This window comes from Pungitius pungitius, chromosome 7, assembly GCF_949316345.1.
Source record: "Pungitius pungitius chromosome 7, fPunPun2.1, whole genome shotgun sequence".
NCBI lineage: Eukaryota > Metazoa > Chordata > Actinopteri > Perciformes > Gasterosteidae > Pungitius > Pungitius pungitius.
In genome coordinates this window covers 2,284,444-2,307,348 of record NC_084906.1, presented here as the reverse complement: position 1 = coordinate 2,307,348, position 22,905 = coordinate 2,284,444, and the positions used below count along the sequence as shown (strand labels likewise).

The window sequence follows — 22,905 nt, the reverse complement described above, 5'->3', positions numbered from 1 at the left end:
GCTTCTTTCCAACCGGAAGTGATCTCCTCTCGGAATCCACCGGCGGAAGACGGTTTGTTTTGCTGCCGCCACCACAGCGGCGTCCCACGTGTGCGCGCTGCTCTCCCGTCACGTGCCCTTGAATGGCACCAACGACGGACACGACGCCAGGCGCGCACCGCAAGATGGAAAACGACCGCGAGGAAGAAGGGCCGAGAGGAACCAAAAGAAAGATTTCTCTTTCGAAGTAAGTTGGGTGTTTTAAGAGGCCGCAGGTAAACGCAGCAAAACCCTAAACTTAAGTGAGCCTACGTTCGCGTCAACCAGTCAGCGTGTGTGTTTCATCTCTAACGACGTCGTAGAGATGTCAAGTAACGTTACGTGATGCACAGTGTTGTGTGTTTAGGTTTTAGTTTTAGTAAACTATTGGCACTTCCGGTGTCTCGTTTAGCCGCCCCCCCCCCCGTCGCAGTTTGTGTCCCAAATGTCAAGCACTGTTTGCATGCACAATGCTAACGTGTTGTCTCCCCTGCAGCTGTGGCGTGTGTGGATCAGAAGAGGCGAAGTACAGGTGTCCCGCCTGTCTGGCAAATTCCTGCAGGTGAGATTATTTGAGTAATAGTTGTTATTTTTTGGGGGCAAATAATCATCCCCAATGGTTCCCTAAACGAGTCTTAAAGGTCACACGAATGACCTTATGTGAACAGATTCCTACATTTTGTGTCTTGTAAAAAGCTGTGAGAACATTTTCCAATCAATGGCAATTATTTGTATATCACAACTATATAAAAATGTGTTTCACCCCAAGCTAATTTGCGTGGTAAAAATGGACTTCTGTTTCTTTTATTTACGAAAATTGTCCCCACCTGTAGTTATGAATATTTTAATAATGAATCACAATTTCATAATTTATTTGAAATTTTCTTTGCAGACCATACCGAAAGTGACAAACAAATCCTAAAAGGAAAAACAGAACAATTGCTTCTGTAGAGTACTCAAAACCATAATTGAATATTAACATGTCTCCCATGAGCCTGCACACTGTTGCTTTTGGTTCTTCCTAATGGCAAAAGGCACCGCATAGTAAATTGCAAGAGTACACTAATAGAATAAACCTCCTGTTGTAGAACTTGTATTACTGTAAATAATTTCCCATGTAACATGTGAGGAGAGATGATGTAATAGGTAGAGGAAAAAGATGTGGCCAATATAGTCTTTCAATCAATACATGTGTGCAGGGTAGGAAACGTACATATTATTTAGGGGGCAATTTTTGTCCCCACTGACTGAAAACCAGGGGCATTTCATAAGCAATTGGGGGCACTTTTTTGAATCTTGTGAAATAACATTTTACTTTTAAAAATAAACATACTCATTTGGGCTTTTTATACACACTGTTGTCATCAAATGGCAGTAATAAGATTATTAGGCAGTAGTCTACAGATGCGAAGGGTTTCTTGGATTTATTTTAATTAGCGAGCCTTCGTAGCTAATCGGAGCTAACTAGCTACGCTAAGTCAGCTTACTAAATCATTTAAAAATAATTGGTGATCGCTCACTGCAGACGATGGTATGTTACTTGGACACGTGTTTCTTAATATTTTCACTCCCCTTGATGAAGTCAGCAGAATAATTTGCGGTGCTGGTTGACAGCAGGTTCTAGTCCTTCGAGAGCCTCAGAAGAACTGCCGGTGGTCCTCTTGTGTTCCTCCTCCACCCGAAGCTCATCTATCTTCCATTTTATGATGGCCGAAGTTAACTACATTGTAATTATTGTTGGAGGAAATTATGGGGACATTTTTTTTCCCCCTCTCCTCGTGCTATCAGGGGCAAATTCTAGTTCTTGGGGGCAATTTGGCCCTGTTGTATTTCCGCCGCTGCATGTGTGTATTGGGCAGTATGCGATGGATGGTGGAAACAAAGCAAGCACGCAGTCTGGTCCAACCACCTGTTGACTGAGCAAAGGAATGCCAATTTTTGGGGAGAAGGAGTTGGAGTACAAATAAAGTAAACTTTATTTCTGAGCCGTGCTTATTCAGTCTGTGCGTTTTTTTTGTTTTTCCAGCTTGCTGTGTGTGAAGAAACACAAGGATGATACGGGATGCAGTGGCGTCAGGAATAAAACTGCCTTTGTAACCATCTCAGAGTTTGATGAAATGACACTTCTCAGCGGTGAGCATCTTCACTCAGTCCATGACTGAACTGTTGACCGTCAAATTGGACATACTTTTGTTAACTATGTGTTAACCTGCTCCATAGACTACAGGCTTCTGGAGGATACGGGGCGATTTGCTGGCGGTGCCACCAGAGACAAACTCGTCCAAGTTCCTCGTTCCACTGCAAGAGTAAGTCCTTGATTTAAGGATACGCCCAATGCTGATTACTCCCTCTGGAGTTTGCTCCCTGTATTGTTTTTTTTGTATTTTGCACATGTTTTATCCAGCTGATCAACCGGTTGCGTTCATGCATCATTAGACATGGTGTTCTAGCAGTTTTGGCCGTTTTTTATTTTGTTTAAACAATAACACACACATTAGTTGTGAATTGTTTTGGTAAGGAATAACTGGAAACAGAAGGTTCTCATTATAATTTAGTCACTATTAAACATCTGTTAGCTTTGAAAAAGGCCAACAGTTCATAAACTGTTGAGCCAATACTACTCTCCTGACAGCGGAAAAATGTAAGAGTTAAATAAGATTCAACATCACGAGCTGAGTGATGTCCACAGAGTTCTTTAAAGAGACAGTTTAGGATTACCGAGGGGCTGCACTTAAAGTTGAAAAGAAATGCATATTTTCCAAGCAAGCATCATTCTACTTGCAATAAAGTGTTCCAGTTAATTCCTTATTAGATATTTGTTTTATTTTAAAGGTATGGTAAAAAATAAATAAAGTTAAAGAAGTGGCTTTACAGCTTTTGTGTGAACTTTTTCCTCCTGCTGTTATTGCTTTGCTCGGTATAATTTGCGTCAGTGGTTATGCAACGCTCCCTGCTCCTAACCACAGACATTCATTTGGGTCCTTTCCAGTTTGCTTTCACCTCTACTCTTCCTACAGGACAACATAATATTTCACAGCCTAAAGAGTTATGCATGTTCTTTCATGGAATTTTATTTTTTTTCAGCGATCACAAATCAGCCAAAAATAATGATTCTCAGTGCGAGATGACTCTTTGGCACGTTGTAAGCTCTGGGTTTGGGTTTCCTTTTGTACAGTGCATGTGCAATAGTTTGTTAGCTGCCCCCGTGCATAGCCAACCATTACCTCCCACTTGTATGAAGTTGCAAAGTAGCTATTAGAGGGCCAGAATGAAAAAGTCAATCAACATTTAGATGAGAAGGAACTTGGTCCAATTGTTAATGAAATGATTCTAGTTCTGAGCGATGACCCGCAGCCGCTACTGACTTTGCCTCTGAAATGTCAGCCAGTATGCGGTGCCACCACATCTGTTCATGGCTAAGAATAGACATGTTCTGTTACGTGTCGTTTTTTTGTCTGAAGAATACCGCTCAGAACTTTATTGAAATTGTGATGGTTTGTTCTTTTTGCTTTTAAAATCTAGATGCTTTTTTTTTCTTCCTAGATCTTAAATGCTGTGCTGTCTTTACTTGTCTGACTTGTAGGCAAAGAGGCTTGCAGCCGGCGCCAGAAAGCTAAATATCACCTTGAGGTTCCTCCCCATCACCTTCACCAAGAGCAAAGAAAACTCTACGCTCTTCTTCACCAAGTAAGAATGCAACGTCTTGTATCTTTAACAGATTGTTGTTTTTCTCTCCTTTATCTGTAACTTTAAAAACCTTTTTTTTTTTTTTTTTTGCTGGGAGAAACACATGTATTGTATGCAATTATTTAACCAGTCAACATTGCAAAGGTAATTCAGTAGCTTCTTATAGGCTCTAAAGCAGAATTGGCTTTCCAAAAAATACGCTCAATATGAATTTTTCTTTACTCTTGGTTACTGAGAAAGGTCATGACCATGGTGATACAGCTGATACATACTTTCTTAAACATTCATCACGTTTTACCACAGTATCACGGCAGAAACTCAAACTAGCAAACACGACAACAAAGCGCTTTGGATCTCCTTCAAAGCTGTGTCTCCTCTTCAAAACATTTTGAGGCTTTTAATGACGCACTCGGTCACGGCCGAAGATGAAACTGTTTCCCGGTCGACTTGGATCTCGCTTGCTCTCCAGCGAGTGAGCCTCTGATTAGTGATGTTTTGCTTAACCACAGGATGGCACTCTTGTTAAGCCCAAACAGCAGTGCAGGATCTCCTCCGCTTTCCGCCTGGTGCGTGAGGATGTCAGTGGAGATCTACCTGTTCCCGTTAAACATGTGACCAATGTTTTTTTAATTGGGCATTTGGAGGTGTGAGCTGATGGTCGGATTCAGCCATCACGGTGTCCTTGACAAAGTTTGCAGCTCTGCTGTATTGCAGAAGAAGTTGAATCCTCTATAAAGCAGGAGAGCCTTTCATGATGGTAACTCTCCATTATGTTGACCCTTGTCAGAATTGGTCTTTTAGAGGATGTTTGCAGCTTCCAACCAGCACACAGTTGCACACATGCACTCTTCTTGCTGAGGAACAATAGCCCTGTATTCTTAGTCCGTGGCAGTGAATCCCGTTTTATTAAGCCTGTTAAAGGAACAACCCCAACTCTATTGCACAATCAGGTGAATAAAAACCCTAACCAGACTCCTTGTTTCTCTCACTCTGTGCTAATGCATTACGTACTGTAGTCATTTGTGTATAGGCGTGCTGTTTTATTATTTTTAATGTATTTGAGCAACATTACTTCTATGTCAAGCTTTGATAGTTTAAGGTTGACACTGAATGAATTTAACATGTGCACCGGGTTGTCGTGCAGCTGGGGACTCCTGAGGAGAGGTTAACGCTGCTCTAAAGATGCGGTTGTATCAAAGCATTTAGTACATGAGCACATAATCATCCTCTAGTTTTCAGAAAGCTGGCAGGGAGAAGGTCAGTGACCTCATCTGTAATTTTCTTCTAGTTTAGTTTTGATACGTGTGATATTTTTCACAAACGGCCTTTGATTGTTACCTTGCGTTGTGGCTGCACAGCGCCGGTGTCGCTGACTGAGCCCGTAATTACAGTCACAAAATGGTAAAGATCTCCCCGTAAGGCTTCGTTGGACTTTCACTTGAGGCAAAACGAGTGAAATGTAACAGAAGAAGACTACACGTGGCCAATGAGCAAAGCGTAGAAAAATGTTCAATGGTATTTTAATGATTATGTTATTACACTTAGCACAAAATATAACACCTATAACTGTTCCCCTGTTGGTACTTTAATGGTTTTGGGAGAAACTAATTCAGTGTGGTCAACATTGCAGACTTGTAAGTGAGGCGTATTACTTCCTTTAGACCCTGAAGTATGAAGTAATTCTTTGGCGGGGACACTTTTCCAATTGGCTCGGTGGTCGTGTCGTGTCTGGCGTCTTTACTTTCTTCTGTAACAAGCTCCTGCCAGTCATTTTACCCCAGTTGTTTGTGCTGGACCCTGCTTCTCTAGAAAAGGGGACGAGGAGGACGTGCACGTTGACATCTGGAATGCAAGGGGACAACAGGTAGAGATCTGGTCTGCCACCAAAGAGAGGCCTTTGTCAGTCACCCAGCTGGCTTGATTTAGTGACTTTTCCCCCCCTTCACCGCCGCAGCCGTGGAAGTCTGCCCCCCCCCCCCCCATCATGGCCGCCTCTGGTGCTTCGCAGATGGTGACTTCAATGTGCACCGCTCACATCTCTGCATGAGACAACATAACGTTCGGTTTGTGACGACCCCGCCCCCATAGTCCTCATTCCCAACTCAACCCTGGTCAGTTGGTGACAAGGCGTCTTGTGCAGAACGAGACCAGAATGCCTGTCGTCGTTGTTGTTGTTTTTGTTGTTTAAAGAGAAAACAATGACAGCTAGTGGTGCTGAATTCCCACAACTGCTCCTGCAAACGACACAAGATTTTTATACTTTGTCTACTGCACTTTTGGTGGAAGAATCTTTGGTCAGTGGCACGGGCGTATTACTTTAGTCTTTAGTCTTTGTTTAGTCTGGTTAGGTTCACAGTGTCTCACTGTGGAGATGTTTCAAGTAAGTGCAACCCTGTCACTTTCAGAGACCAGTAAATGGACCCAAGGGCCGGGATGAAAGGTATACAATAAATTGTGAGCAACTGAGGGAGAATGTGCCTCAAAATGTACCAAGTACATAATATAAGAAGCAGATGTGTGAGTAATGTTACTGCAGCTGGTTAGCGACATATCCATGCCACTCGCTGGAGATGGATTATGCTGGAGATGGATTATTACTGGCAGACGGCTAGCGAGAGAGCGTTTGTGAGCAGCTATCGCTTTGTTTGCAAAATAGTGGCCATGCAAACACTTTCTTTCCATCTTATGCTGTTAAATAATTAACAGAATTGTGAAACAAACCACGCAGACAGCTTTAGTGGCCTAAACAACTCTGTGTAATAACCAGATAGTTATTGCATTACATGTCATTTAGCATAACATGGCATACAGTAAGTATTAATCTCACCTAAACCCAGCTCTCTGCCTTTGAGGTTCTTTGCGTTATAGGTCACATTAAAGGTGGAAAAAGTTCGGAGGTGATTTGTCATTTAAAAAAAATAAACTGGCACAACCCATGACAGGGTTGTGTAGACTTTCTATATGTACTGTATGTGTGAAAATCATTTATTTCCTTTGGACTGGAGGAGAAGTGGCTTTTCAGCTGGAAAAGCAGATTCATGGCTGAACATGAGGGCCTTTGTCCTGCGACTCAAAGGCTTAATCCGGGCCTAAAGACGGGAGTCTTTCGGTACAGCTGCCGGTAATCGTCGTCTCCTCTCCCTTTTCGTTGAGCATGTCTTTGGATGCTGGATTCATTTGTTGCCTCTCGGTAAAGTCCAGTCATCTCAGTCCACCGGCATCCCCTTGCCACCCAAATTCCTGGCATCCAGCACCGACGGGAACATGCAGGCGACACGTGGTTCCCGATGACACAGCGTTTTTTTTAATCCAGCCAGACGAGCCCGCTCTGGGTGCCAGACCACAAGTCGGGCTTTCTGCTTTCTGGTGCTGATGGCACAAGCGAGTCCAATCGCTCACTTAATCAACAGAGGGTTTTTTGTTCATGAATGAATTCATCCATCCTCCTCCTGGTCAGCTTTATTCCTGCGCCTCCCTCCATGGATGCTGAAAGTTTCCAAGAGCGAGGCCAAGCTGAATCCTGACATGCTGTAGTGTTGCCATTCTTCAAAATATCCCTCTTTTTACTCATCATACTTTTTGTAGTCCAGTTTGTGAAAAGTGAAATAAAAATGGGATCTTCTCAAAGCCTAGACAACAGATTTTTTAGTTAATAAAACCCTATCCTTTAATGTTCTTAAGGCGTATGGCCTGCCGTTTTGGTTTTCAGTCCAGAAAAAGAAGAATGCTACACAATGTTAGATAACTATTATGCTACCAATTTAAGAAAGAAGAAACATCAACCACCTAGGAAGCACAGATGGCCACGTCCTTCGTCTCTAAGCAACTAAAAAAAAAATTTGCAACCTTAAGGTTTTTTTTACTCGGGACACAAGTTTCAGACAAAACAAACACCACGTTGTTGCTTTCAGAACGGATAATAAAATACTCTGCATTTTGCCCACCTTTTAGAAAAGTTGACCAAAATCACACCGGATTGAGTATGAAACATTTACATCTTTCTGGTCTGGTTGTACATCTTATTTGTTGGTTAAGCCATGCAGGCCATCTAGCAGACAGCTTACTGCATGAGATTCTATGCATGCACTAAACCTTAATCTTTTCAAACGGGCGCGCAAGGAATCGAAGGACCGGGCCATGCGTCCCACTATTTGTATGTATGCGGGTATTCAAAGCACCAGTGATGCTTCTGTTTTTGACTTTTGCATGCTGCTCTCTTCCACCTGACAAGGACTGATGACACGTATCCCAGGTATGCACGCTGGCCTCTCCTGAAGCGATTGCATCCATCCTTGGACAAGCCCCTTTTTCCATTCAAAGACATACTTTCCATTCGCTGTAATGAGATGATGGCATCACACCTGGTGCCACACCCGCATTTGCCTGCGTCCACACACTTTGCATATTCGTACACCCACACTAATGGAATAAGAACGAAACTCGGCCAACAGTGAGCAAACACGTGCATTCCTCTGACTAAGGGGTTGGAGGTGCACGGGAGCACAGGTCTTCTATTGAGTGATCCGCCAGTACTGCAAAGTCTTCTACCCGTTTCGGTATTCAAGGAAACGACGTGCCCCCGGGTTGCGTAACGCTACCACGTCGATCCACAAAAAAAAAAACTCACAGGACCCAGAACAATCCCTGCTGTCAAACTGTATGCAATGACTGTATGAAGTTTAGCAGCTGTGATTATGGACATGAGAGAAACTGGGACACCACTGTTTGGGGTTTAGTGCTGGCTTATAGCACTAAACCCCATCTATGTAATAGCATTTTAAATGGTGTGAAGATTGCCCAAAAAAATAATTTGTGTGAATGTCTCAAATGAAATTACATGCAGCTGTGTGTGTGTGTGTGTGTGTGTGTCTGCATGCATGTAGGCATTAACTCAAGGTTCTCTCCCTAAAGGTAGAGTGGAGGTAGTGTGCAGCATCAATGATACCTGAATGCACACGAAAAGGTTTAAGCCATCATTTAGATGATGAGTTAGATGTTTCTTCTTGCAATTCTGCATACAGGTGCGTCCCCTTTAGTCTGCCTTGCATCGCATTGATTGGTCGCGCTGCGAGCCGCTCAGCTGGGTGTCTTCCCGGCATCCCGCCTCAGGGTTTCTGCCACTCCGTTGCAGACCTCTGCTGGTCTCCCGTCGGCGAGTGTCCTCAACTGTTCTTCTGTTCCTTGCTGTTCGCTTTTAAAGTTTAAGCTTAAATATGTAATAGTCGCTCCCTTTTTTGAAAAACCACATGATGCAATACGTTGAATCCACTGCCATGGATTGCTTTTGGTGGGGCCTAATAACAAGTTCTCCTGTATGTGCCATAAAATGATGCGTAACCGTTGCACGGTCCTTCGCTGTCCTTTTACCGGAAACCAGCTCCTCCCTAATCACGGCGTGTCTGTGGCCTGGGTCACTGCGAGTCCTCGTAGTAGATCCAGTAGACTATGACCTGTTCCATTTACACTGGTGGACTGCCCCGTAGAATACCTGCCTGTTCAGAACGGGTCGGGTGCTTGGTCTGCTTTCTCAATAACTACACGTTCATCTTCAGAATCCACCCTCAGTCCTGAGCTGGTGGCAGACTCCGGGTGTGAAAAGAGGCGTGTATTAACCTTACATTTGTTCAAACGTCCAATAGGGGGCGATTTCAAAAAGGTTGTGAGAACATCAGCCTACTTCTTGTAAACATGATTTTATGGTCTCAATTGCTTGAGAAACATTGGCTCTTCAGTCATGGCTGACTGATGATTTATCAACGTTTTTGATGTGTTTGTGTCAATTACCAAGTAATCCATTACTGTCAAACAATGAAGGCAGAAATACATCAATCTTTAGTATTTCTCAAACTGTTTAGTTATTTCTTGGCTGTATCTGAATCCTGATGACATCAGGAGTTATGAACACAGTGTTTTATTGGGGATAAAGGTTTGGTCGTAGAGCACACCCAGCAACCCCCCCACCCCCCCTCCAAAAAAAACCCGTACCAATGTTTGATAGTTACTGCCCAGACCATTACCAGGAAAGAAGTGATGATTATGTGATATCTACCAGCTGGTGTCCTAGTGTTGAGTGTATATGTCACGGTCTCCATGGGGACACATTTACACACACACACACACACACAAGCGCGCACAGTCACACAGATGGATACGATTTTGGAAGCAGCCAGGCATGTTGTCTTGGACGGATTATGGCCGAATCCGTTTTATGTTGTAAATTAAAACACGGGAATTTGTCTTGGGGGGAATGTGAAGGGAATACTGTGAGAGCGCCGGTGACATCATTGGGCTGTGAAAAACAAGCTATACTGTGTTTTATGGCTGAAACTAACAATGACTTTTTGTGTGTCTCATTTAGGGACAAACTGTTCCTGTGGCACGTGAAGGTTATCTTTCCTCAGAGCAGCACTGAGTTCAGTCAGAGGAGGTGAGTGAAGAAGCAAGTTATCATTCTTGTGTCAATCCTAAATAAAGAAGCGCTCCTAGAGCACATTCTGACAAATGGGCAGTCTGCATGTGGCTGTAGAGGATTGTGTAATCGGCACAGAGACGTTATCCACTAGCATTGGTCTTGATTTGGACGTGAACAGCAGACAACTTTCACATTCGGTTTTCCCCTCGTGGTTTTAGGGTGTTAGATGGGCAAACCCTGGAGCAGATCCTCACTCCTTACATCCACCCTACAGAGTCGGACCCGGTGACGCGCCAAAAGTAGGCCTCCTCTTTTCTTGCATTTTGACCTGAATGTACCATCTGTAAACCTGAGGCCTTCTGGGACATTGCTCAGGCGGTAACTACAGGTCACCACTGAGCTATAAATGGATATGTTTGTACACCTACATACCGTTCAGGTTTTTTAAATGTATATCCTGATAAATCAGGAGACTGGGTCAGCCTATTTGCCCACTGGTCTTCAAGTGCACAAGGCTGCAGACACACAACATTAGCGTCAGTAAAGACAACATGAAGGTCACAATTTGTCACATCTGCAATTAGTCCAGAATATCTTTAAAAATATATCAGGAAGTTATCATATTGTAATTCACACCCATGCATGCTTTTCATGGTTAGTGAACTGTGATGACTTGCATCATGATGCAAAAAATCCAAAATGGTTTCTTACACAAGACCCCTCAGGCAGGTCCCTTCCTTGAGGTTGCAGTTGTGACTCTTGACTTGCGGGGGTTGATGTGGATTTGTGTTGCAGGCTGAAGGTGTATGTGCGCACGCCGTTTGATCACGTGAAAGTCTTCATGAAAGCAGAGGGGAGAAAAGCTAACTCTGTCAGGTGAGATTTTCTTTCTCCTTTTGTTTTATTGACCTAATGTGATGCGTCTTTGATCTCTGGAAGCAAACGCATTGGATTTTGTCAAAGTTCATGACTTTTGCTTCAGTCCTACTGTTTAATAAATACCACCCCCCCCCCCCCCCCCCTTCCCAAAAGTATCCCCCTTTGTTGCATTTTTTTTTTGTGCCCAAATCAGCACTCAAACTCACGCAAAGACATTGTTGACGTAGGACCTACAGGGTTGAGTTTTGAGAATAAAATGAATTATGGCTCAAGCATCCGGTCCATGAGGCCGTTCCATTGGACTTTCTATTCATGATTTTTTTTTTTTTTTATCCAGTGGGTATCTAATCAGGATGATTTTGTTAGGAGCATGACATCACTGACTTGTAAATTCCTGCAGAGCTACACAGACTTTTGGCAGGAAGGCTTTGAAGCCGTCGTTTCGAAATGCCATTTCTCAGGAAGCTGCTCAACCTCCATTTTCCTCTTCACCTCTCCCTCCCGTCCCTTCTGTCTTGTTTATTCTTTTTGGTGGGGGGGTCAGGTGACTGTGTCGAAAGCAGCTATTTGCTTCACCTACTTTTTAGATTCTTTGGCAGTCCTCCATTCCCACTTAGTCATTGAGTGAATAACGGTCCTCGATGCCCGTAATCCCTGCCTCGTCATCCCTCCCGTCCCGTCCTTCATCCTTATAACACAACTGCTTCTTTTCTCTTTGTCCACCATTAGCTTTTAAGCTAGGCGGCTCGCAGTTCTTAAGGAACGCCATATCGGACATCTCTAACATGCTAATCGCATGGATCGGTCTGGGAGACGCAGCCAATGAGAGCACAAAAAAACGTTCTCCGGGGGAACCAGATTGTGTGTGTGTGTGACTGTGTTCCCTCTTTCTTCATTTGCAACATGGACCCAAGTTGTTGTTGCACCTGTTTGCATGAAACGTGACACGCGGCACCTGCTCTTCTGAAGGGAAATTGTAAAGACGTGTAGAAAAAGGCTAGTACGTCAACAAGCGTGACTGCATATCTCCTCCACGTCCAAGATGTTTTGGTGACCAACGTCCCATTTATTGACTCGTGCCGAATACTCGCGTGATGTCGTCCTGCATTGAAATCGTCACGATAGTGTCCCGTCCCCCCCTAAAGGCAAGTTCTAGTACGTTTCACGGTGGAGAAGTGCGCAAGCATTTCCTGGGAGACTGCTATTAACTGAGTCATGCCTGGTGACTGTCATGACCTGTAGCCACAAAAGTATTTAGTGAATTATTTGTAACCTCTATTAGTTGGAAAGAGACCTTTAAGTAATTCCGGGGCATAAATCTCTCTCTCCATGCTTCACGTGTCATACCTTAATAGCTACCGTACGCGTTTATATAAGGAAGGACTAATGAGTCTAATGCAATTCTTAAAATGTTTTTATTTTAATTTAATTATTTTGTATCTGCAACATATTGAGCAGAGATGAATAGATGTGGGCCAAAACTAGGGTGCTTATCTTGCACAGTTACATAAGAGAATGATGACCTCAGACCAAAGCTCCAATGAGAAGAGGGGCACTGGAATGAGGTAACATCAGGGGTCCCACACTAGGTCAAAGCATCGCCACCACGAAGGGGCCTTCACGTTTCCTGAATAACGCAGTTTTTTTTTTTTTTTTTTAAAGCCCCTCACTTTGAAACGTGTTATAAACAACATGAGGTCACGGACCGCGGTAGTCATGGCTACTTCGCTTGGTCCAACACAAAGGGCACGGCGGCATGTTTTTGTTGGTGAATGTCTGCTGGAATATCACTTGAATAGCGGTGCTCCTATGCTAAAACAAACATAGCTGTGTAACCAGTCTCTTACTGGAAAAGAGACTGACCGAGCATCAAGGGAACCATTCACACCCTTCTGGATGTTTGTTTGTGTTATTTTTAATATTTGTTTTTATTCAGCCCACTCCTTCCATCCAGAGGATGCTCTTTCCCCCCGTCGCGCAGCTCTTCCTCCCAGCCGCTCTGTTGACATGCCAGATGTGTGTGTGTGTGTGTGTGTGAGAGTGTGTGTGTGTGTGTGTGTCCTGTGTTGTAGAGCCATCAGACAGTGATGTTTCTGTCCTGTATGAGCATTGCCTTCTCACACATATTCATAGCAAACCTGTCCCACAGCCTCACTGAGCCCTCCTGAGCTCTGCGCTCACTCCGCTTTGCCTTCGAGCCATGTTTTGGGTTTGGGTTTGTTTTTGTGCGGCCGATGCTTCAAGTCTCCTGGACTCCTGGAATTTTTTTTTTGCACGGTAAACATAAAAAACGAATGAAATGCAAACTGTATGTCTGGTATGCACACTAGAGATATACTGCTTTCTTTAATTATTTTGCACGCACAGCTGCAGCAGAAGCTTCACAAGCTGGTTTCAGCCATTCAGCCCTACTGTTGGTTCGGTTTTCTTTCCACACTAGAATCTGTCTTGAAATGGGCCATTTCTTCCCTCCTGATATGGAGATGGGCCAGAAATACCATGCAGTCATGTGATGCCATGTGCATTGAGGCCCACAGGCTATCCCTCCTTTCCTTCATCCTGTCCTTCAGGAAGCGCCAACGCAGTTCTGCTTCTTATTTGTGAGATTGTGCAAAATGGTCTTTGGCCCACCGAGTGAAACTCTTTGAGGAGGGAGGCCTTTTCCGGAGAGCTGGCCCATCAGCCGACCTGTGAGTGTCACACTATCGCAGAGCGCTTTGATGGGCTTCAGGAGGGGGCTGCTTCCCAGGCTTGGGCTTTTAGCAGAACAAACAATGGCTCAACAATCTGCCATAGGGTTTGACTCGTTGTTGGGGGGGGGGGGGGGGGGGGGGTCTCTGTTACTGTATGAATCCAAAATGCATGATGCCTTGTATTTTGCATGGCTGGTCCTAAATCAGAAGAGTGTAGAGGCAAGAATCAAGTTAACCATTTAGTCTCTGGCCGTCTCTAATGCATCACCGGACCACTTGGAGACGAGACCAGACTGATCTTTATGCAATGGGCCTCGTGGATTTCCTTCTCATGAGACGAATATCAAGCAGCGACGTCACTGTGCCAAATCATGGCTCAAATCTCTCAATCCTGAAAATATTCTCAGCCGTCAACGTGCCATAGGTGGCCTTTTGCTCCGTCTTTCTTAAAAGCAAAGTTGAAATTACCTGTATATGACCCCAGTAACCTAATTTACCCAGCATTCCGTTACTGAGCTGCCTTGTAATCACCTTTTTTTTTGTCTTGTCCTTTTTAATTTCATTTGGAATAGGTACCATGAGTTGGACATTTGCAAGACCCTAAGAGACAACCTGAGCTACAAAACAATAATTGAATATCCCGTGCTTCACGTTGTACTCAGAGAACATTGGAAGGAGTTTCCACTAAAAGGATCAGGTAAATATTTTTTTATCTTCATGTAAATTCCTGACACTAATGTACTAATGCTTTATTAGCAAAAGATACCTACTGCACCGCTGTATTCATTTTTCACCCTTATTTCTGGAACTAGTTAAAAGTTTGGACAAAAAGTCAAACCCAAAACCCAAAAGGCCAGCCCCGAACCCCCTCCCTGATTTCAACTGCGTTGTATCATGTCCGGGTTTCTCCAGCTGAGACTCCGTGACTCCCTGCTCACTTATACTTTACGATGGCAGCGGTCCACCCCGACGGAAACCGGGTGTTCTGCACAGCATCACACACACACACACACCAACCTTCACCTCACCAGCGACACTGGCCGGGAAAAAAAAAAAAAGATCAAAACAGGTTTTACTTTTGAACAGAGAACTCACGAGTTCTGAAATGACAGTAGAGAAAAGAACAGGAAATCAGCCTGAGGCTTTCCCCACTCGTTTTTCTCTTCCAGTGCTGAATGTTTGGGGCCAAGGCGAGTCATGACAAGTAGGACTGTCACAAGACATGTCACCGAAAAGCACACAGGCATTTTGTTCACATTGAAACGTGCCGAGTGTGGTCAAACTGCTGTGACAAAAGCGCACACCAACCCAGTATCCTCACACGGGCTGGGTGAGCTCATTTCACCGATAAGGCAGCGGTGCCGCACTGTTCTGGTTCTGGTGTGCTGTTAGCCAGAGGAACATCCTGATGTCACATACGTGGCCTGCCAAGGGGCTGGAGTCTGTGGCAGAGGCACATCTAGTATGGATAAGGGGGGTGTTGAGGGTCCAGCAGGTCAGTAATCCAGTTAAACGTTGCCTAAAAAAAATCTCAAGTCTAACTTTGCAATCTTTTCTGAACTTACTTACTTACTAAAATACTTGACATTAGCAGTGTTTTTAAATTTTTATTATTTCTGTCCAGTTGAGAATGCACTCAACCCATAATTCTGAACATGCATGCGTGTGAATTGAAATGGAAAGAAGTAATGGTCCCTGCCGACGATAAATGGCCAATAGGAGTCAAACACAGCTTTTTAATTGCCTCGTGTTGCAGCACAAAGAATAAAAGCCAAATGACATTAATCTTTCGTATCATAGGCTCGGCTGGATAACCGTTTAAAATGTGCTGGATTTAAAAGTCAATTTCGGTTTCTATGAAGCTGCAGACTGTGGGGCGATCAGGCTGGGGACTAATTGCTGATTATTCCCATTATCGCTCCTGCAGTCATTTATCCTGCACTCATTCTTCCACACTTGTCCACCCTTCTTTATTGTGTAACTAATTACACAAACGGGGTCATGTCGTTCCAGCTGATCCTGCCTCAGCCTGCAAAAGAGTTGCGTTACAAAAGGAGCTGCAGGACCAAGAAAACAACCGTGGCGTCCAAGTTTCACCATTCCTGGGAGGGGCCTCCGAGACCGTCCCCGAAACGGAGCATCCACCAGTGAAAAGGGCTACGAGAGAAGCCGAGGAGGGGGATGTAGAGGAGGGAGAGCTCGTAGACAGCAGTGAGGAGGAGGAGGAGGAGGAGGAAGGAAACACTACATGTGGTAAGAGCACTGACAGTGGCAACAGGCTCGCTGATGAGCTGGAGGTGATTGCAGGCGAACCAGAAGGCAGCGCGGACGGCGTTAATTAACGCGGCGCCCGGGCAGCGGACGTCTCCGGTTCCTTCCAATGACAATCGAGCTGTCAGGAAAGTGCCGAGGTCAGCATGACTAAGGGATGTCCCCGTCGTCATGTCAATGAGTCGGCTAATGCCGCTGACAGCTGTGGCCTGGAATGATGCCCAGATGTGAAATGGACAAGGAGGCAGCCGTATCTGACAGGAAGTCCCCCCCCCCCCCCCCCCCTCGCGTGTCAGCGTCCAGCGGAGCGATGTGTTCTCGGCTGTCCTGACATTGACAGTGATTGATACCGCTGTATCCTTGTGTGTATATAGATGGAAGCAATGAAATGTTAATTATTATTAGTCTTTGCCACATGTGTGTCGTATTCCTGCTCTTCTGTAGCAGATGCTGACCAAATGTCATCTAAGGGTAATCTCATCTGTACGTTCCATCTGTAGGATCATGTTTTACCGGGAACCAGGGGTGGGGTTGTACCTACTGAGAAGGATTTATATCTCTATAAATTCATATCTTGAGGTACATTCAAGACACTTCCAATCATCATTATCAGACCTCACCTATTCAAAATGATTCATGAGCTCCTGAATACCTAATAAATGGAGTTTGAGGCCACACTGTTCCCAGGTGAGTAGGACTCCAAACAAACTATCTGCTGAGCAAGATCGAGTGATATATAACTTAAAGTACTCTCTTGCTAATTTAATGTCATTATAAAGCTTTAAAGTTTGAACACATTTAGTTTTTTATCCATCTAGCATCTCCTGTCCTCTAAAGAGTCAGGGCATCTTAAAGAAAATTTGTATTCATGAAGCTCAGCAGTAAAAGAAGTCTTTGTTCTACACTCAGTACGTCATCTGTTCCTTTTTTGACTGTTTATTTTTAATTAAAAGCTAAAGCACACCAGCATCTCGCTGTGCCTCCATCACCTTTTGAAGTTCTTTTTTTTTTTTTTTTTTCCCTTTCTGCCAAGCTTCATTAAGACCATTCGTCTCCTTTTTCCATCAGCTAATAAAAGTTAACGTTCACACGCTGGTTCTTCTGACACCTCGGGGTGTCTCCCTGTGTGAATGTTGTTACCCATGTGGTGCCTCTATATACTGTATTTTTTTTGGCTAATGTTGGTTTATTATGACACCAGAGTGGCAGTAATAACTGAGTGCGGCTCACTGGTGGGGCCAGTGTTCATAGATGTGTTATTCTAACCTCTGTTAACCCCTATGGACGCTCTTTGATGTCTGGCCTGAGATGACACAGTTTCCCAGTCGGAGGCAATGCTCTCACATCAGAGGCTGCATCAGACCCCTGACCCATTTACTCCTTGTCCTTTTAGGTGCCATGTTTATATCAAGGTTAAGGTTCATATAATGCGCTCATATAATATCCAGCAGGGTCTGGCCTGAGGCACTCCTCATCGTTTTTGATGCACCGTTTTCTCGGGCCTCTAGAATGAAACGTGCAGACCGGAACCTCTCCCTCAAATCAGACCTGGACTCTTCCTCCTACGCCCCTTTTCCCCCAAAGGTGGATCCATTCCCTTTAAAGAAGCATCCGTGCCCACCTTCCCCAGGCAGCCCACCCTGGTGGAAGAAGTGGTTTTTGGTGATTCACACCACGCCGTGTGCTCTGATATCGTGTTTGCCGCTGGGCGCACTGACATTATTGACGCAACGTGTCACACAGTTGAGGACGATACAAAGTACACATCTGTGGCTCTATTTGTCACGGCCTTGCCTGTGTTCAATCAGCTCTCTAAAATGACTCCGTCAATAAAGACGCTCCGTGCGACCACACAAAAGCTCTGCGTTGGTTTCTGGTCGCTCCTTAAAGTAAATGTGTGTGTGTGTGTGTGTGGGGGGGCGTTGTCTGGATAACACAATTTAAGTAAATGTCTCTCTGAACTCTCTGTAGATTGTTTGAACTTGGTCTTGATTTGGTCTGCGGGGCTTAATTGTGCCTTGTGCAAAGTTGTTTTTTCACTTAACGTTGGCACGACTTCCACATCAGGAAAGGCAGGTACTGAAGCACGAAATCCTGTTTTCCAGAGCCTGATGTCATTCTCACATGGCACACACAGTGGTTGTCATTAGGATCATTTATCAAGCAGAACCTCCAAAGTGCATGGAAACATTCTGCGTGCTCGAAAAATCAAACGCGTATCGTATGCAACCAAATCTATAATTTTGCATGCAAATTTCCTGTTTTGAATGGGCATTCTACTAATATTTCACTTATCTGACTCTTCCAAACATAGAGAAATACCACTAAATGAGGCCATCTGTTTTTCCTATGAGAAATGCTGCACTGCCGTGGTTTCTAGGGTCTGTTCATTGTCTTGCTTATGCAGGCTTTTTTTTAACATCTTAAACCAGTTATTATTCCCTACCAGTTTCCGTTGGTCAACAAAGACATTACCTTCCCTGAATGCATCGGCTCAAACCTCCCCCCCCCCCCCCCCTCCCAATAAGCCCATACTGAAGACTTGCAAGTGGTTTGTGAGGACTTGAGTTTGCTCGCGGCGTGTGTGAGGAAAGCTCCACTGAATTCATCCAGCTCTTTAAGATAAACAAAAGCCACTACCGCGTGTCACGTTGTCACCTCGGAGACCGATCCCCACGTCGTTGGAAGGAAGTGATTCACTTGTTCCTTTTTGCCTGTGTCCTTTCAAGCTGACAGTTGAAACAAAAACAGCCTGCTTGTTGCCTGATATTCTTTTATTATCAACCTCGACTAATCTAGTCTGAGGACTTGCTATTGAGCCTCACGTGACCTTCTGTTTTCTGAGTCTTTGTCCTGTGAACAGATGGCGCCAAGTTATTAGGAACGTATTGTTTTACAAGGTCATCCCAATGACCTGTAATTATCGATCCAACCTCATTTGCCAGCCTTTGCTTTAATTGCATTTGGTGAAGCATACGCAGTGAAGTTTACCCTTTCCTTGGGTCGTTTTGCGGGGGAGGCGTCCGCGCGTCAAGTTGACCGTGGGAGCGGACTTCTCATTAGCTTCTGGTAGGCTGGTTTGGATCCCAAAGCAAACCGGTCACAGATAGGGGGTCCCGCTAATCCCCATTCAAAGACCAAAAATGTTTAGTGAGAGAGTGGCCCTGTCAGATTAGCTCCAGTTCCACAAGCCAGGCCTGGCGTGTGGGTCCGCTCAGGCCGCTGTTTTGACTTGACATGGCATTGAAAGAGCTAGATAACGCCTACATTAGTCGTACCCAGGATGTCCTTCAAACGAGGGTAACGAGGCATTTAAAATGCCACTGCCATCTTTCGTTCCCACTGCAAGCCACATTTTATTTTGATTTTTTTTTAGATTGATATCAGTTTCTGTGTGTGGTTACTTAATTGCAGCGTGTGTGTGTGTGTGTGTGTGTGTGTGTGTGTGTGAAGCCTCGAGTCATTGTTGCCACTCACTAGCCACATTTCCATGGCATAACCATTGTTAATTCCCAGGATCAAAAGACTCAGAAGAAATTAAAAATTGTGTAAGGGTGGAAAGTCGCCGCCAATATAATGACGCCATAAGGCCTTGCACTTATGCCTACACAATAGTGGAAACCAGATTGGGGGGGGGACAGAAAAGGGTGGGAGAAGTTCAGCGAAATGCTGTGTAGGAGCCGCATTTAAGGTTTTTTTTGTATCTTGAGTGCTTTATTTATATTTCTTTCCTCTTTTTGTGGAATCGGGAGTGTGCGCCCTCTGTAGGTGGCGACGGTGCCGCCCTCGAAAGGACAGTCATTGACCTCAGGGCTGAGGCTGTGAACCAGGCCGTCTCCGTTTTGGGCCGAGTTCAGCTTGTCATAGTGACTTTGTTTTGTGACAATATCTTTTTTTGTACAATAAACCGGCAACATTGGATGGTCAAACTCCCTTTGCATTGAATTATTGGACAGAACTGCGAGTCTTGACCTTGCTTTTCCTGCTTTCCTCACGGTGGTAAAATCAACAAGGACATAGGAATAGGATCTAAGGGTTTAAAGGACAAAACTCAACTGTTTTTGCCACTACGTGCTGAGGCACAGCACGAGAGTTCAAAGCACATTTGTACATGTAAATCATATTAATAAAGTCTACGATGATCTGAGGAGTAGGATTATCTAACTTGAGTTGTGGAATATTCAACAACACAATTTGTCTGGTTTTAAGATGTGCTTGGGATGAAATGAAAGCGTTTTATAAGTATGTAATACAGCCTTTAGATATCCATGAGCTGACTTTATGAATGCAAAAATGTGCATAAAAACATGATTGAATGATCATTGTTCCAACCCTTCAACAACATCAGAGAATATCTAAGACACAAATGGAATCTGCTGATTATGTGGCCTGCGTGGTCTTTTCATGTTAAACAACAGTGAGGGCAGCACATGCCGACATTAGCTCCGCTGTTTACTGTATTTCCCCCCCCTCACTCCCCCCCCCTTGGAGATTACTCAGTGCAGCCTTCTCCTCCATTGGGCTGAGACTCACACCGCACAGAGACTCAGTGTTCCCTCTCGCATCACTGCTCAAATTGTGTGAGTAGATAAGCACTCCGGTAGCCGGCCAGCGGCCCTCCGGGGGCCGACTGAGCAGCGGACGGTCCCTCGGGGCCTGCTCGTCACTTGTCCACTGGCGTCACTGTCGACTGCGTGTGTTTGTGCGTGGGAGGGGGGAGAAAAAGAAGGGGGGGAGAGAGAGAGAGTGAGGCGGGAGGAAGTCGACGACGTACATCTTTTAGATCTAATGTGTAAATACATGGCACATCTGTGTCATGTGTGGGTTTCATCAGGGGGGGGGGGGGGGGGGTCCGTCCAGCCGCCATAACGAAACAAAATGCATCGTTCCTGCTTTGTCCAGCAGATGGTGCATTTGAACCCCCCTCCCCCCCACCTCCCCCCCCCCCCCCTCCATCTTGCCCCTGGGTTCAGTAGAGCAGTGAGTATTAATCCGAGGTTATAGACGAGGGGGGGGGGGGTGGGAGGGGGGGGCTGTTAAAAGCGCTGACATCACTCTCATCCTGCCGGCTCCTGGCTGCGCGGGCACTGCTTCCACGCTAATGTCTTTGTCATATAAACACACTTCTGGTGCAGGGAGCGAGGTCGCCGCCGAGTGAGTTCATTGTCGTGCGGTGGGGGGTGGGGGGGGGGCGGCCTGGTTGGCCCGCGTGTGTGTCTGAGAGCGATAGTTTTCGCAGGCTGGTGCTGGAGTTGGCAGGGACGACCCAATCTTTGGCTCCTGTTAAGGCCGAGGGATCGTAAACCCCGCCGCTGGGCTGGTCCGTACGTTATGAAGGAATGTTCCGGACGGCCCAAAAGGAGCGCTCACGTAACACACAGACGCACAGTTGCATAACCCAGTTTGCATTGCATTGTGTCAACGGGACAAATGACAGTCTGATTGCCTTCCGAACTCCGAGAAGGGCAGAGGTGGGCCTTTTGTTTCTCTTCAGCCAGCAGCAGAAAGGGAAAGAGCCACAAAAAAAAAGAAAAGGGTTTGGTGTGTAAATCCGGGCCGTAAGGGGCAGCCACACATCTCTGTGATCAAGTTAAGCTCAGGGAGCCTTTCATGTGAGCAATCTGTAAAAACCTCATTGGGCACATCCTGCACGGTATGCAGCTCAACTCAAAGGCAACGTGTCCTGCTTAACCTCTTATTAAACACAACTCGATGGAGGCTCATTGCCAGGAATGTGGTGCAGGAGTGCGATTTCCCGTCAGATAGACATGTTTTTGTAACTGTTTGTGTGGCGATGCGATGCCTTCCGTGGCTTCCAGCGGGCCCCTCGGGGAGTCTTGTGTGCGTTTTTTTTTTTTTTGGAAAATCTGCTCGGCTGAAGTGAACATGTTGCTCCGAAATGTTTTTTTTTTTCCCCCAACATCTGCCGCCCATCAGGATGTCTGCTTTCTGAGCCACTGCTGCATTCCTGAGCCGCTCCCTATACCTGGATCAGAAAGAGCAACTCTTCCTAGTCGCTGCCCCTGAGCTCTGCTCTCTCTGCTGCTGTATGTGCACTCATCTGCAATTAAATCCCGTGTCACACAGAGGCCAAAGGACACTTATTGTGCTCTTATAATAATGCCAGCATTCCACATTTCATGTGGCTCGGTGTCATCGAACTCGAAAGTGTAACAGGGCCCATCTGAGCTCAGCTGGACGTGAGTGACTGAAAGAGGGGTCTGGGACAATGCCGACACACTTCTTCGCTCGCTGGAAGATGGAATTGGAAGTTTCTGTGAGCACAGACGCAACTGTGTTTCCACCTTTTTCCTGTCCTTCCTCTTTTTCTACCTGATAATTGCTCATGGCTGTTTTACTGAACCCTGGAGGGGGGGGGGGGGGGGGGAACTTTAGCCCTCTCTACCTCGCAGGGCTGTTTACAACTGTTTAGCAGACCCCCCCCCCCCTGCAGTCTAAGAGCCTGCAGAGACCGATGCAACTCATTCACTTTGAAATGCAACGGCTAATGAATTAGGTCAATCTGGTAGTGCTAGAAAAAGAAAAAAAGAAAAAAAAGAAAAAAACTTCCCCGGGAACGCGTCCTTTGTACACAACCCATTGTATACAATACTAGCCATTGTCCCCCCCCCCCCCCCCCACCCCCCATGGTGTTTAATCCCAGCCCATTCAGACCAGCACTTAAGATTCTTGGCGCGCTCCCACTCGGTTCCTATTGGTGGAGCCCTCTCAGAATCAGTCGAGTGTTCGTGTCTCAGACGGATCAAATGAAAGCATTCCAAGGCCACCGAGAGTGGGGAGAGAACCTCCACGTTTCTGTTGTGCGTGTAGGGACTGACCCTCCCAAGGTGTCTGTCTGAGAATCTGACCCCCCCCCACCCCCACCCCCTCTTATCTGCCCTGTGCGATTGAGCAGAGTCGAATGAGACTGAATTCAAGGCAGTG

At 45.4% G+C, this 22,905-nt stretch overlaps 1 protein-coding gene across 1 annotated transcript; it reads left to right on the top strand.

Moving 5' to 3' along the window:
• Positions 1-53: 53 nt before the first annotated feature.
• Positions 54-16,949, top strand: znhit6 (zinc finger HIT-type containing 6). The gene is made up of 10 exons (XM_037470225.2): positions 54-226; positions 515-580; positions 2,045-2,151; positions 2,239-2,324; positions 3,602-3,705; positions 10,064-10,132; positions 10,336-10,416; positions 10,913-10,993; positions 14,262-14,386; positions 15,703-16,949. Exons 1-10 carry the CDS (start codon positions 123-125, stop codon positions 16,029-16,031), a joined length of 1,152 nt encoding a protein of 383 aa, XP_037326122.2. The 5' UTR covers positions 54-122; the 3' UTR covers positions 16,032-16,949.
• Positions 16,950-22,905: the final 5,956 nt, after the last annotated feature.

Coding starts and splice junctions, on each gene's coding strand:
- znhit6 (XM_037470225.2), top strand. CDS start 123: ATGGCACCAACGACGGACACGACGCCAGGCGCGCACCGCAAGATGGAA. Junction 2,152..2,238: donor TGAAATGACACTTCTCAGCG/GTGAGCATCTTC, acceptor CCTGCTCCATAG/ACTACAGGCTTCTGGAGGAT. Junction 3,706..10,063: donor TCTACGCTCTTCTTCACCAA/GTAAGAATGCAA, acceptor TGTCTCATTTAG/GGACAAACTGTTCCTGTGGC.